Source organism: Ailuropoda melanoleuca, chromosome 20, assembly GCF_002007445.2.
Source record: "Ailuropoda melanoleuca isolate Jingjing chromosome 20, ASM200744v2, whole genome shotgun sequence".
Lineage (NCBI taxonomy): Eukaryota > Metazoa > Chordata > Mammalia > Carnivora > Ursidae > Ailuropoda > Ailuropoda melanoleuca.
The window spans coordinates 3180978-3193041 of NC_048237.1; the positions used below are offsets into that span (position 1 = coordinate 3180978).

Sequence of the window (12064 nt, forward strand, 5' to 3'; positions counted from 1 at the left end):
CAGTGTCTGTCTCTGTCTCTCTCTTTTTCTTATCTGAGGTCTTTTATCCTCTCACTTCAAGAAAGTAGTTTTGACAAAGCCTTCAGATATGCTTCTCTATGGGAAAAAATACCCCTTTGATGCCCCCAAGATGAAGAGAAATACCAAAATCATTTGTTAACTGGGCTCAGCAACAGACAGCTCCCTCACTGAACTAAGAAACTTGCAGCAAGTAGAAATCGAGAGAGCAGGAAGTAAGCGTGTTTTAGATTAGAGCCTGGAACACCCACATCAGCTTTGTTGTGGGGTTGGCCTTGGAGCTGGTCCCGTCTAGGAGGAGAAGTAGCCCAGAGCCAGAGAGAACCTGGTGGGCACTGATGCTGGGCCCCATCCTCACAGCCACGCTTTGTGCAGGTGAGGAAGTGGCAGCACGCACAGGTCAGGGGACATGCCCCAGAGCAAAGCCGTGGTATGGTCAGGAGGGGAGTTGGTTGGGTTTCACACCCAGCTCTGATCGATCCGTCCGCATGACATTTCATTATCCCTAACGCAATTTTCAAACTAGGATGCACACCTCCAGGGGTTCTCAAAGACACAGCCAGGGGTAAAAGGGATACCTCTTTCACAGCAAAACAGGTAGTTGTGAAAGAATAGATTGTCCAGCTGCCCAGCCTACATGTGTTCTCTTTCCTCTGACTGCTCTGCCTCATGGGAAACTATCATGCCGGTCTCCCTTCCCATCAGCCCGCCTCATTCCCCTTCTGCCTTTAACCCAAGGATGCCACCTGTCTCACCCAGAACCTCCAGGGTGCCAAAATTAGAAGCAAATTAAAATTATTAGTATCCTCAAAGCCTCCTTTATATATTTTTTAAGATTTTTATTTATTTATTTGTCGGAGAGAGCACAAGCAGGGGGTGAGGCAGGGAAGGGGAGAAGCAGGCTCCTTGCTGGGCAGGGAGCCCGATGTAGGACTCAGTCCCAGGATTCTGGGATCATGACCTGAGCCAAAGGCAGATGCTTAACTGACTGAGCCACCCAGGCGTTCTCAAAGCCTCCTTTAATCAAGGCCTCAAGGACCATGCATTCTTCTCATTAAGAGATTCATTTCCAATACAATTTGTGTTTATTATTAATTATCACAATGTGTGAAATCTTTGCTATACTAATTATATATTTTGTACTACTAACAATTCTTATGAGAACTCTATCCAGAAGAAAAGTCTTTTAACTTCTAGGGCCTTATGATCACAGGAAATAATTAAAAATTAAGTTTCAGGGACGCCTGGGTGGCTCAGTCAATTAAGCGGCCTACTCTTGATTTTGGCTCAGGTCGTGATCTCCTATGGAGTCTGCTTGGGATTCTCTCCTTCCTCTGCCCCTCCCCCTGCTTATGTGCTATCTAAGATAAATGGGTAAATCGTTAGAAAAAAATTAAGTCAAATTATATACATTTTTTTGGCAGAGAAGTGTGATCAATAAAAGACTTTCAGGCATAAAAACATATTAGGATAAATTCTTTGGGGGAAGTCTAATAGAAATATAATTTCTGACTATTAAGATCTTGTCACATGTTTTTTAAATGGAAAATTGTAAGATATATAATCACTGTAGTGTTTAGATTCCATTTGGTATATTTAAAAATGAGAGAGAGAGAGAGAATGCATTGGAAATCATGTCCTGTGCAACTATTTAAAATTACAATGAAAAATTTTTTGTTGGGGACCTGGGTGGCTCAGTCGGTTGAGCTTCTGCCTTCTGCTCAGGTCATGATCCCAGGGTCCTGGGACCCTGGGGTCCTGGGATCCAGCCTGCTCAGCAGGGAGTCTGCTTCTCCCTCTCCCTCTGCCCTTCCCCCCACTCATGCTCTCTCTCTCTCTCTCTCTCTCTCTCAAATAAATGAATAAAATCTTCAAAAAAATTTCTATAGGTCTTCCTGTTAGGGTCCATGAACGCGAACTATGTTGAAGTATGGGTTTTATGATCTGGAAGGAATCTAACTGATGAATCCATCTTGATCAGTTTATGGATGTGGGCACTGAGGACCAAGGAGGATTAGTTGATCTTCCCATAGTCACACAGCTCAGAACCTAGGTGTACTTGCTTGCTCATTCCTTTCACTATTTCATGGGCCTCCACTGTGCTCTGAAATGCCACTACCAGTTCTGAGGAATGAGGAAAGATGACAAAAACAATCTCAGAACAGTTATTAAATAACAGGGATATCCCTTGGGCAAGGTGCTCTTCTTGTGGCTTCTTGTGGCTCCAGCCCTGGGGGTCAGGCTGGGAGGCCAATGTGGGTCTTAGAACCCAGGGTAACTGGTTGGAGGACACAACCTAAGGTTTTGATGGGCTCTAAGCTGGGGATTTTCCTTGTAGGGTCTCCCCCACTCCCATCCCCATCATGTGGCAGTAAGCCTAATCTTGGGGGTCCTGAAAGTCCAGCCTGGGCCACCACCATCTCATACAGTACACCTTCCACAGGACACGTGAATTTCATCTGTTGGCCGTCATGATAACCATACCAAAGAATGGTCCCATCTTAGATCTGTTGTCTTGTGCATTGCATAACCACCATGGTTTACGTAGGGCTGGATTAGCCACTCAGAGTCCCTCACACCAGACAGGGGCTGGGGCTGGGGCAAGCCTTAGGGTCATGGTCATGGTGCATAAAGGCTACCCCAGCTGGTGTGCCTCCCTAGCCCGACGTGGACGTGGTGCCGTGAACAGCCATCTTATGCATCTTGCAGCGGTGGGCTCTTGTGCTCAGAATTTAGGAGAGGGGCTGGACCATGCTGATGATGAGGCAGACACAGATTTTTTTTTTAAATATTTTATTTATTTATTTGATAGAGATAGAGACAGCCAGCGAGAGAGGGAACACAAGCAGGGGGAGTGGGAGAGGAAGAAGCAGGCTCATAGCGGAGGAGCCTGATGTGGGGCTCGATCCCATAACGCCGGGATCACGCCCTGAGCCAAAGGCAGATGCTTAACCGCTGTGCCACCCAGGCGCCCCAGATTTTTTTTTTTTTAATGATTTCCAAGTTTTGGTTAGTTTGAATCTTCATGACCCCTGATTTCCCTGCAGAGCACACATGGTGATGTTGGGGTGGGGTGGGGGGGCCTGGATGACGAGACAGAAGGGCAGACCCAGAGAGGCTGTGGACAAAACACTGAACAGCAGGCCTGGCCCTCCTACATGAACTAGAACATCGTTGGAGCTGAGGACACAGGGCTCACAGGAAGGACACAGGCCACTGTCAGGACACACATCCAAAGCTAGGACCCTGCTGACGTGGCAGCCCTCCGCCCCGGCCCCTTACTGCCCCCCGCCCCTCTCCCCCGCCTGCCAGCTGCCAACAGGGCTCTGCCCTGTGTCTGCCACACCTGTCACTGCCTGTCCTTGTCCGGGGGGGCCCCATCAGCCCCTCCTCAGCTGCCCAGCAGAGCAAACGGTTAGTGGGGAGGGGAGGGAACATGGAGCGGGGGCCGGCGGTGGGGGCAGGGCTGGGGGCCGGGGCCCAAATCCGGGCACTGCTGGGCTGCCTGGTCAAGGTGCTGCTCTGGGTGGCCTCTGCCTTGCTGTACTTTGGAAGTGAACAGGCCGCCCGCCTCCTGGGCAGCCCCTGCTTACGGCGACTCTACCATGCCTGGTTGGCAGCAGTGGTCATCTTTGGGCCCCTTCTGCAGTTCCATGTCAACCCTCGGACTATCTTCGCCAGCCACGGCAACTTCTTCAACATGTGAGTCCCCTGGAGGCTGTGGGCGCCAGCTCCCCGCGCTCTGGGATCCCAGCTCCCTCCTCCGGGCTTCTGTCCTCCTGCCAGTCTGGAGGCTAAAAATAGGCTAGGAGGTTGAGGAGAAATTGGGAGGAGGGGGAGGGGAAGAGAGTCTTGGGGTCCAGGGGAAATCAGGAGCAGGGCTGAAGAGGAAATATGGCTCCTAGAAGGCTGAACGGGCCTCTAAGGAGACGGCAAAGTTTAAGTGGCTGCGGAGGAGGCGGGAGGAAGACGGGGACAGGGCACTGATGGGAACATAGATGGGGTGGAAGATGGGGCGGAGGGGGTCTCAGCAGCTAGCCTCCCTTCTTCTGTGTCCACAGAAAGTTTGTGAATTCGGCATGGGGCTGGACATGCACCTTCCTGGGGGGCTTCGTGCTGCTGGTGGTGTTCCTGGCTACGCGGCGTGTGGCAGTGACCGCCCGGCACCTGAGCCGGCTGGTGGTGGGGGCGGCAGTGTGGCGGGGGGCCGGCCGGGCCTTCCTGCTCATTGAGGACCTGACTGGCTCCTGCTTCGAGCCTCTGCCCCAGGGCCTGCTGCTCCACGAGCTTCCTGACCGCCGCAGCTGCCTGGCAGCCGGCCACCAGTGGCGGGGCTACACGGTCTCCTCCCACACCTTCCTGCTCACCTTCTGCTGCCTGCTCATGGCCGAGGAAGCCGCAGTGTTCGCCAAGTATCTGGCCCATGGGCTGCCAGCCGGGGCCCCCCTGCGCCTTGTCTTCCTGCTCAACGTGCTGCTGCTGGGCCTCTGGAACTTCTTGCTGCTCTGTACCGTCATCTATTTCCACCAGTACACCCACAAGGTGGTGGGTGCCGCAGTGGGCACCTTTGCCTGGTACCTCACCTATGGCAGCTGGTATCATCAGCCCTGGTCTCCAGGGAGCCCGGGCCACGGTCTCTTCCCTCGGCCCCACTCCAGCCGCAAGCATAACTGAAAGAAATAAAGGCAAATCAGGCCTAGCTCGGGCTCTGCTTGTCATTTGGTTGGGGGGACTCAGAAAGGGTGGGAAGGGTAAGAAGGGAGTCAGGCAGTCTCTCGCTAGTTCCTCAGCTATTCCTTGCCATTAGCGACCTTGAATGTCCTTCCTGTGCTTGTTCTCCATCCCTCTTTCTGTCGTTTCAAGTCTCCCAGTCCTTGCAGACTTCAAGCTCTCTGGAGGGCTTGGATGTCAAGGAATGGCAATGCCAGGGCAGGGTGCCCTTAGGTATGGGCAGCATTCCCGCTGAGCAGGGGCTTTGTCTCCAGCCTGGTTGATTTGTTTCTTCTGCCTCCTTCACTGAATCCCCCCTTCCGCCTTCCTTAAGGGCCTGCCTGTCTGGGCATATTTACTTAGCAGGTATTTATGGAGCCAAGCATAGTTCCATGCCTTGTGAATAAGAAAGACAGGGTTTGTGCTGTTTGGGGCTGAAGGGTTAATGGGGGAGGCAGAAGATAAACTCACAAATAACAGGGAACACTTCTCTCGGGCTTACTACGCATCACGCCGCGTTCTAAGTGTCTCTGAGCTCTTCATATAAACCAAGACATTTAGTCCCCATAACAACAACAACATCACTATCAGGTGGGTTTGGTAGTGTTCCTATTGTACAGTTGTGAAAACTGAGGCACAGAGGTTAAGTGTCTTGTTCACAGCTAGTAGATATCAAAGCCAGGATTATAAACCCAGGCAACAGGGGTCCATTGTCTGTGCTCTAAACCGAGAACCAGCAACTACAGCCCTCCTGTGGCCAGATTTTGTACGGCCTGAGAGTTAAGAAAGATTTTTACATTTAAAAAAAAAAAGAAGACGACTATATCATGGTATGTGAGAATTACACAGAATTCAAATTCTAGTGTCCACAGATAAAGTTTTATTGGAACCTAGCCCTGCTAGCCCAAAATATTTACTATCTGGCCTTTTAGAGAAAAACTTTGCCAACCCCTGGTCTACACGCACTATCCCCCCCCCCCAATAAACTGGCTAATATCAGAGAGCTTCAGTGCTATGAATGTACTAAAACAGGCTGGTTTGTAAATAGAGACTTGGCAGGAAGGTACTTTATAAAGGATGATGGAGAGAGTTCCCCCTGGAGAGGCAACATTTGAGCTGAGCACCTAATGACAACCCAAGGCAGGGAAAGGGTATGTCAGGCAAAGGGACCTGAGACAGGAGTGACTGACACCTGACACGACCGGTTTAAGCAACAATGGGAGGCCCAGCTATTTGCAAGTGTAAAGAAAGGGGAAAAGCCCAGGAAAGTGAAGTTGGGGCAGAACAGGTGCCAGGCAGGCCAGGCAAGCCCTCTGGGCCAGGAAAGCCCTTTAGATTTACTTCTAAGGTCAACAGGAAAGTGAGAAAGAGCTTTAAGCCAGAGAGAGGTCTGTGTGGAGAGTATAGAGGGGTATAGTCCACAACGAGGGTCAGGAGGGAGCTGACCGGGGTTTGGGTTGAAGTGACGACAGCGTCTGAATGTCAACGCAAGGGCCAGACGATGTCCGTGGAGCCAGAGCTAGGGAAGAGAGGCCAGGAAAGATGGAAGAGCGCCACGTAAGGCTTATCACCGTCCCAGGCTAAGCTGGGACAGGAGAGAACCAGACGAGTCCAGAGGTAGGGAGGTGGGAGGCGAGCACTGACTGGGTGGCCGACCTATGGGCTCCGGCAGGCGGGGAGGCGGGCCCGCGGTGCTTGGGGAGGCGAGGCGTGGAAAGAAGTGTGTGTGCTGAGGGTAGTGGCAGTAGGCTGGGGGACCAAAGGCGGGAAGTGAGGAGACGGGGAGGGAGAGGCTGGGCTTCGGGAGCAGGGCGGGGAGGGGGAGGCGGGCGGGGCTGGCCCGCCCGGCGGAGGAAACAGTGGCAGCACTCCTCTCGGCCTCCAGGGGGAGCCCGGCCGCGGTTGCCGCCCTCCGCCCGCTCCTCTCCGGGCCTGGCCCCGCCCCCTCCAGTACCTCCGCCCCCTCCAGTACCTCCGCTCCCGGACTACCCAGGAAGGCCGTGCGGGTGGCGAGCGCTGCTTTCGCTTTCCCTTCCCCGTGCACACTCCGCTTCTGGTGCGGCGCTAGGTCCCCCGCCCCGGCCATGGCCACGCTCAGGGTCCAGCCTGAAGCCCAAGCCAAGGTGAGCGCTGCGGGTTCGAGGAAGGGCCCATTAGGGAGGCGTGGCTCCGAAAGGCTGCAGGCGTCCGTGACCCGCCCCCCAGCCCCCGTCGCGAGTCGGGGTCGAAGTGGATTGGAGCCCGCGTGAGCCTCAGTACCAGGTGCACCTGTGCCCTGGCCGGGGGAGACAGGCGAGGTCCGCCTGCCGGGTGAGGCCAGGCAGTCGAGGTTCAGCGGGGTGCGGTGAAGCGGAGAGCTGGCGTGCAGGGGAAGTCCGCTGGCGCGGGGCCCCGGGCCACACACAGGCAGGGAGCCTGAGCTGCCCTGCCACCTCATGGCCTTTCCCACGGGAGGGCGTCCGGCCCACTCCACAGGGTACGCTGTCCCTGCCCCAGTCTCAGAGGCTCTTACACCCCTCCTTGTACAGCCCAGGAGACCCGAGGGATCTGTTCTCACTTGGACCATTTGCCCTTCACCGCCAGCAATGTTCTCATCCCCCACATCCAGACCCAGGGGGATCCACTTCACCCTCCCCAACCCGACGGGATGCAGTCCACCTTTCCCCAGGTCAGGCCCTACACAACCCTAAGGGAACGGTCTTCATAGGAACTGGCTGTAAAGCCAGGTGTGTGAAGGGCTGCCTGTGTCCCACAGGTGGACGTGTTCCGTGAAGACCTGTGTACCAAGGTAAGACCTGCCCCAGCAGCACCCCACCCCTTCCTAACTCCCACTGCTCAGCCCTTCCTTTGCTGGGCAGTGTCAGCCCTGCTTCACTGCCCGGAAGAGCCTTGATTCTGACCCCCATCCCCCCATCCCCACCTCACACACAGACAGAGAACCTGCTGGGGAGCTACTTCCCCAAGAAGATTTCTGAGTTGGATGCATTTTTAAAGGTACTGGGGGCTGCAGAAAGCTAGAGAGTAGGGGTCAAGGGGGGAGTCTGGGGAGCCATGAGAGCGAGGTGAGAGGGATGCCCTTGCCTCCAGCCCTCCTCCCACCCTGCACCAGGAGCCGGCTCTCAACGAAGCCAACCTGAGCAATCTGAAGGCCCCGTTGGACATCCCTGTGCCTGATCCAGTCAAGGAGAAAGAGAAAGAGGAACGAAAGAAACAGCAGGAGGCAAGCTGGGAAGAGCTGGGAGGAGGGACCCAACCATGGGAAAAATCAAGCTTAGGCCTGACTCCCAAGAGCCCCTCTCTCTCTGCAGAAGGAAGACAAAGATGAAAAGAAAAAAGGGGAAGACGAAGACAAAGGTACCACCACGAAGAGACTTGAGTCTCACCTCCCAGGAGCTCTTCCCTAGGGATTCCTCTTCCCTACCTTCACACAGTCCCAGCCTGGTGACTGACCTGTTACCCACTACCTAGGTCCTCCCTGTGGCCCAGTGAATTGCAATGAGAAGATTGTAGTCCTCCTCCAGCGTCTAAAGCCTGAGATCAAGGATGTCATTGAGCAGCTCAACCTGGTGAGCCCTCCCACTTCCACCCCCAGGCTTCAGATCTAACCGTTTGTCCTCCTTGGTCCCTGCCAGGTAGGGCTTAGCACCGGCCAGGTCTTAGCAGGAGAGAACACAGCAAATGAAGCCAGAAATGTAGGCCCTGGGACTTAGGACAGACTTGGCATACGTCCCCCGACCGTGGGCAGGGAAGCAGAGGACAGGAACCTGGGAATTCGGTTGGGAGCTGATATGGCTTTGATGCCTGTCCCTCCTCCCAGGTCACCACCTGGTTGCAGCTGCAGATACCGCGGATTGAGGATGGGAACAATTTTGGCGTGGCTGTCCAGGTGAGAGCACTCCCCCACTCCTCTGCCCTCCTTACTGCTCCAGTCCCTGCTGCTTTCCACTTTCCCCCTTGCATTCTTTTCCCAGGAGAAGGTGTTTGAGCTGATGACCACCCTTCACACCAAGCTGGAAGGCTTCCACACTCAAATCTCCAAGTGAGTGACTGCCCACCTGCACCTACATGCACACCCTGCCTTTGCCTTGGACAGGGGCCTGGGCTCCCTCTTCCTTCTCCCACTCCATACCCTTCTATTTCCTACAGGTATTTCTCTGAGCGGGGCGATGCTGTGACCAAAGCAGCCAAGCAGCCCCACGTGGTACGTGATGCCCAAGTCAGGGTGCATGGTGGGGGAAGAACACATCTGAAGTCAGGCCTGACCCAGGTCTCCCACAGGGTGATTATCGGCAGCTGGTGCACGAGCTGGATGAGGCAGAGTACCGGGACATCCGGTTGATGGTCATGGAGATCCGCAACGCTTACGTGAGGAGGGGGGGGCGGCTTTCCCAGGCCACCTACTCCCCAACCCTGCAGGCTGGGGGTGAAGGGTCACAGAGCTTAGCCTCTCCATAAGGCTAGAAATGGGGCACAGGAGCCACGGGGGGCCTGTGGCTGATCCCCACTCCTCTCTGGCCCTGTAGGCTGTGTTATATGACATCATCTTGAAGAACTTCGAGAAGCTCAAGAAGCCCAGGGGAGAAACAAAAGGAATGATCTATTGAGAGCCTCCTCTCATTCTGTAGTGGGTCCAGCAGAGACCTTCCTAGCTTTTACAGAGGACTCCAGACTTTCCCCAACTTCAGCCTGTTGAGGTTTCTCCCTCCCCTTGCATCCCAGGCACAATAAATAGTCATACCATTGTCCTTCAACCCAAGTCTCTTTATTGGATCCTAACCATTCCCCTCCCACCCACCCGCCCAGCCCTGGCTCAGGTATTTCCATTGGTGGGACCAACCCATTGGGTGATTTGGGTGTTCAGCTGCTGGTTGGTCCAGTCCTGTCGGATGTCGTCAAGGTGGCAGTCAAAGTCCACAAGATGCTGGTGGGCCCGGCCCTCCAGCAGAGCTCCCACCATCTGCCGTGACTCTTCCCAGTCCCTCCACATCACTCTGAAATAATAACCCCCGTGGAGGTCAAACTCAGCAGGCAGTGGGCCCAGACACTTGGCAGAGGTTAGTGTCTAGAGAAGGACCCTTGGGGCAAGATCAAGGACAGAGGAGGCCCAGAAGCTGTGGGCTTCCAAGAATTGGTGGAGGGAGTGGGACACTCACAAGTTCTTGTCCTTGGGGACCCAACGGAGACCATGGTTTTCCAGGACGATGACGGGGGGCACATGAGGCTGAGGCACCAGTTTCTGATTATCCAACTGTGTGGACAAGGAAGGGCTGGTGAGGGTGTCAAGGATCCCCTGTCCTACTCTCTCACCAGCTCCCCACCCTGAACTCCAAACCTCACCATAATAAGGACTGCTCCAGGGAAGAATTCTGCAATCCGCCCAGCGATTTTCAAGGCCAGGGGCCCAGCACTGTGTAGAGGGAAGATGAGAGGAGTGAGGAGCTGACCATGGTAGACCCTGTCCATCTAAGCTGGACCTCCCAGTTCTCCTAGATGATGGCACAGCAGTGGCCTTTCCCTATAGGGGGTCTGCGGGGTTAGGCCTGCTTGAAGCTTCATATACAACTGCTTAATGCTTGAGTGCAGTGGAAAACAGGTGCTCAGACTACTGGTCAAGGTGGAGATCAAAGGTGGTCTTCTGGGAGGGTAATTAGGTGTAATCACCCAAATATAAACAGTATATTATACATATGCTGACCCAGAAATTCTACTTATAAAGAATTTACTGATAACTGGACAGTGTCTGTATTAACAAAAAAGGGGAAACAATCTCAATGTTTAAGGCATTATATAAATCATGGTACATCCATACTCATACTATAGAGCTGTTAGGATAAGGTAAATCTTGTAGAGATGGAAAGATGGCAGATATTTACTAAGTGAGGAGAGAAAAGCAAATTACAAAACTGTCTATAATTTGATTCAGACACATGATTAATATGTAAGTAGATAACTTTTTCTGTATATAAGGAAATTTCTTTCTTTCCCCAGAGTTGCTGGTTGGGCTTCCTCTGTGTTCTTGCAGCACTTGGCGGGGGTCACCTCAGTTAAAACCAGGTGTCAGCTTGTTATTGATACACAACTATGCTCCCCACCCCCACCACAGCTCCTCCAGGGAGCTCCTTCATATTTCTATACTCCAGTACCCAGCCTAGTGCCTGGTGGATATAGTCCCAGTTCCTAAGCCATTTGACGAAGGAAAGACGGAAGGAATGGCCAAGAGTTCTCTTGATCCCCCATCCCATAACCCTTAGCCTTCTGCCTCTGGCCACTCCACTCACCTCTGGTCGTCCCGAGCTGCATTGGCATGATAGTACCCAGCCACTACCAGACCGGCCTGCGCGCCCCACACATCCACCTGCCGTGGGAAAGGGGCCATCAGAAACTCAATCGTGCCGCCCGCCCTGTAGGTGCGCACTGCTGCCGAGAGGCCGGGGGTGGGCTTGGGCTAGGGGTGTTAGGGGGTTTCGCGGTGGTCGGTGGGCGTCCAGCGGCGGCACCTGGTTGAGGGCGACCTCCAGCATGACGGACAGGGCCAGGTGGCTGTGGAACAGGGGCACACAGTCGGTGAGACACAGACATTCTCCCGACCGCGGCGCGGGCGCCAGCAACAGCCCGTTGACGGCGGCGTGCGGGTACCGGGCGGCGTGCAGGCACATCTTCACGTAGGCCCGGGCCGAGATCTCCACCTCCCCCATGGCGAGCCGGGCCCCAGCTCGCGTCCGCGAAGCTCCCTCCCCGGCGCCTTCCTTCGCCCTTCCCTCTGCCCCCTCACTTAGATTCGGCAGTGACGCTGACTCGGCTCGAAGGCAGCCCGCCGGCTCCGGGGGACCTGGGTCTCGGCGCCGGGGCCCCACCTGGCCCAGAACGCGCACGGTCCGGACTGCATGCTGCAGCGCCGAACTCCGCCTCCACCCGCCCCCAGCGGGCGGTCGCAGATCCTAGCGGGTCTGGGGGACTCCCGGCCGGCTGCGGGAGGCTGCACCCGCTTCTGGAGTCCCGCCCACGTGGTGCTCTTTGATAGGCTTAAAGGTTCTTATTTTGCCCAATCATCGGCCGCGCCCAAACCTTGCCCCGCCTTTGTCTCCCGCGAACTGGAAACAACCCACAACTGAAAACTAAAGAGAACTGCCCGCACGCTGATTGGCTAGGCTACTCGACTTCGCCCCAGGATTGCAGGATGGCTTCTTCTGATACCTGTGCCGCCCGCCCCCGCAGGCCCAGCAAAGCCAGCAGGGTGGAGAGCGCGCTCCGCGTCGGGTGTCCCAGAGCGCTCATCTCCGAACCTGGGCACGAAGCGGACTGCCCTGCTTCTACTGTGGAATGACTGGATTCGTAC

The 12064-nt window shown here is 54.9% G+C and overlaps 3 protein-coding genes across 5 annotated transcripts; 2 read left to right on the forward strand and 1 right to left on the reverse strand.

The window, feature by feature from the left end:
- Nucleotides 1-923: 923 nt before the first annotated feature.
- Nucleotides 924-4707, forward strand: FITM1 (fat storage inducing transmembrane protein 1). The gene is made up of 2 exons (XM_034648386.1): nucleotides 924-3720; nucleotides 4080-4707. Exons 1-2 carry the CDS (start codon nucleotides 3455-3457, stop codon nucleotides 4690-4692), a joined length of 879 nt encoding a protein of 292 aa, XP_034504277.1. The 5' UTR covers nucleotides 924-3454; the 3' UTR covers nucleotides 4693-4707.
- A 1989-nt stretch (nucleotides 4708-6696) lies between these two features.
- On the forward strand, nucleotides 6697-9479 carry PSME1 (proteasome activator subunit 1). Of its 3 annotated transcripts, none has more exons than XM_034648384.1 (12): nucleotides 6701-6851; nucleotides 7257-7396; nucleotides 7465-7516; nucleotides 7660-7722; nucleotides 7838-7948; nucleotides 8037-8082; nucleotides 8197-8294; nucleotides 8546-8614; nucleotides 8700-8767; nucleotides 8875-8929; nucleotides 9007-9093; nucleotides 9252-9479. In XM_034648384.1, exons 1-12 carry the CDS (start codon nucleotides 6813-6815, stop codon nucleotides 9330-9332), a joined length of 909 nt encoding a protein of 302 aa, XP_034504275.1. In that variant the 5' UTR covers nucleotides 6701-6812; the 3' UTR covers nucleotides 9333-9479. The 3 variants fall into 3 exon arrangements, with proteins under 3 accessions (XP_002921125.1, XP_034504275.1, XP_034504276.1); XM_034648385.1 differs by having other exon boundaries at nucleotides 6714-6851; nucleotides 7484-7516; XM_002921079.4 differs by lacking the exon at nucleotides 7257-7396 and having other exon boundaries at nucleotides 6697-6851; nucleotides 7484-7516.
- On the reverse strand, nucleotides 9319-11910 carry EMC9 (ER membrane protein complex subunit 9). The gene is made up of 5 exons (XM_002921078.4): nucleotides 11226-11910; nucleotides 11007-11083; nucleotides 10066-10135; nucleotides 9882-9976; nucleotides 9319-9719 (listed from the first exon to the last, which is right to left on the reverse strand). The coding sequence occupies exons 1-5, from the start codon at nucleotides 11421-11423 to the stop codon at nucleotides 9539-9541; spliced, it is 621 nt and encodes a 206-aa protein (XP_002921124.3). The 5' UTR covers nucleotides 11424-11910; the 3' UTR covers nucleotides 9319-9538.
- Between the last annotated feature and the right edge of the window lie 154 nt (nucleotides 11911-12064).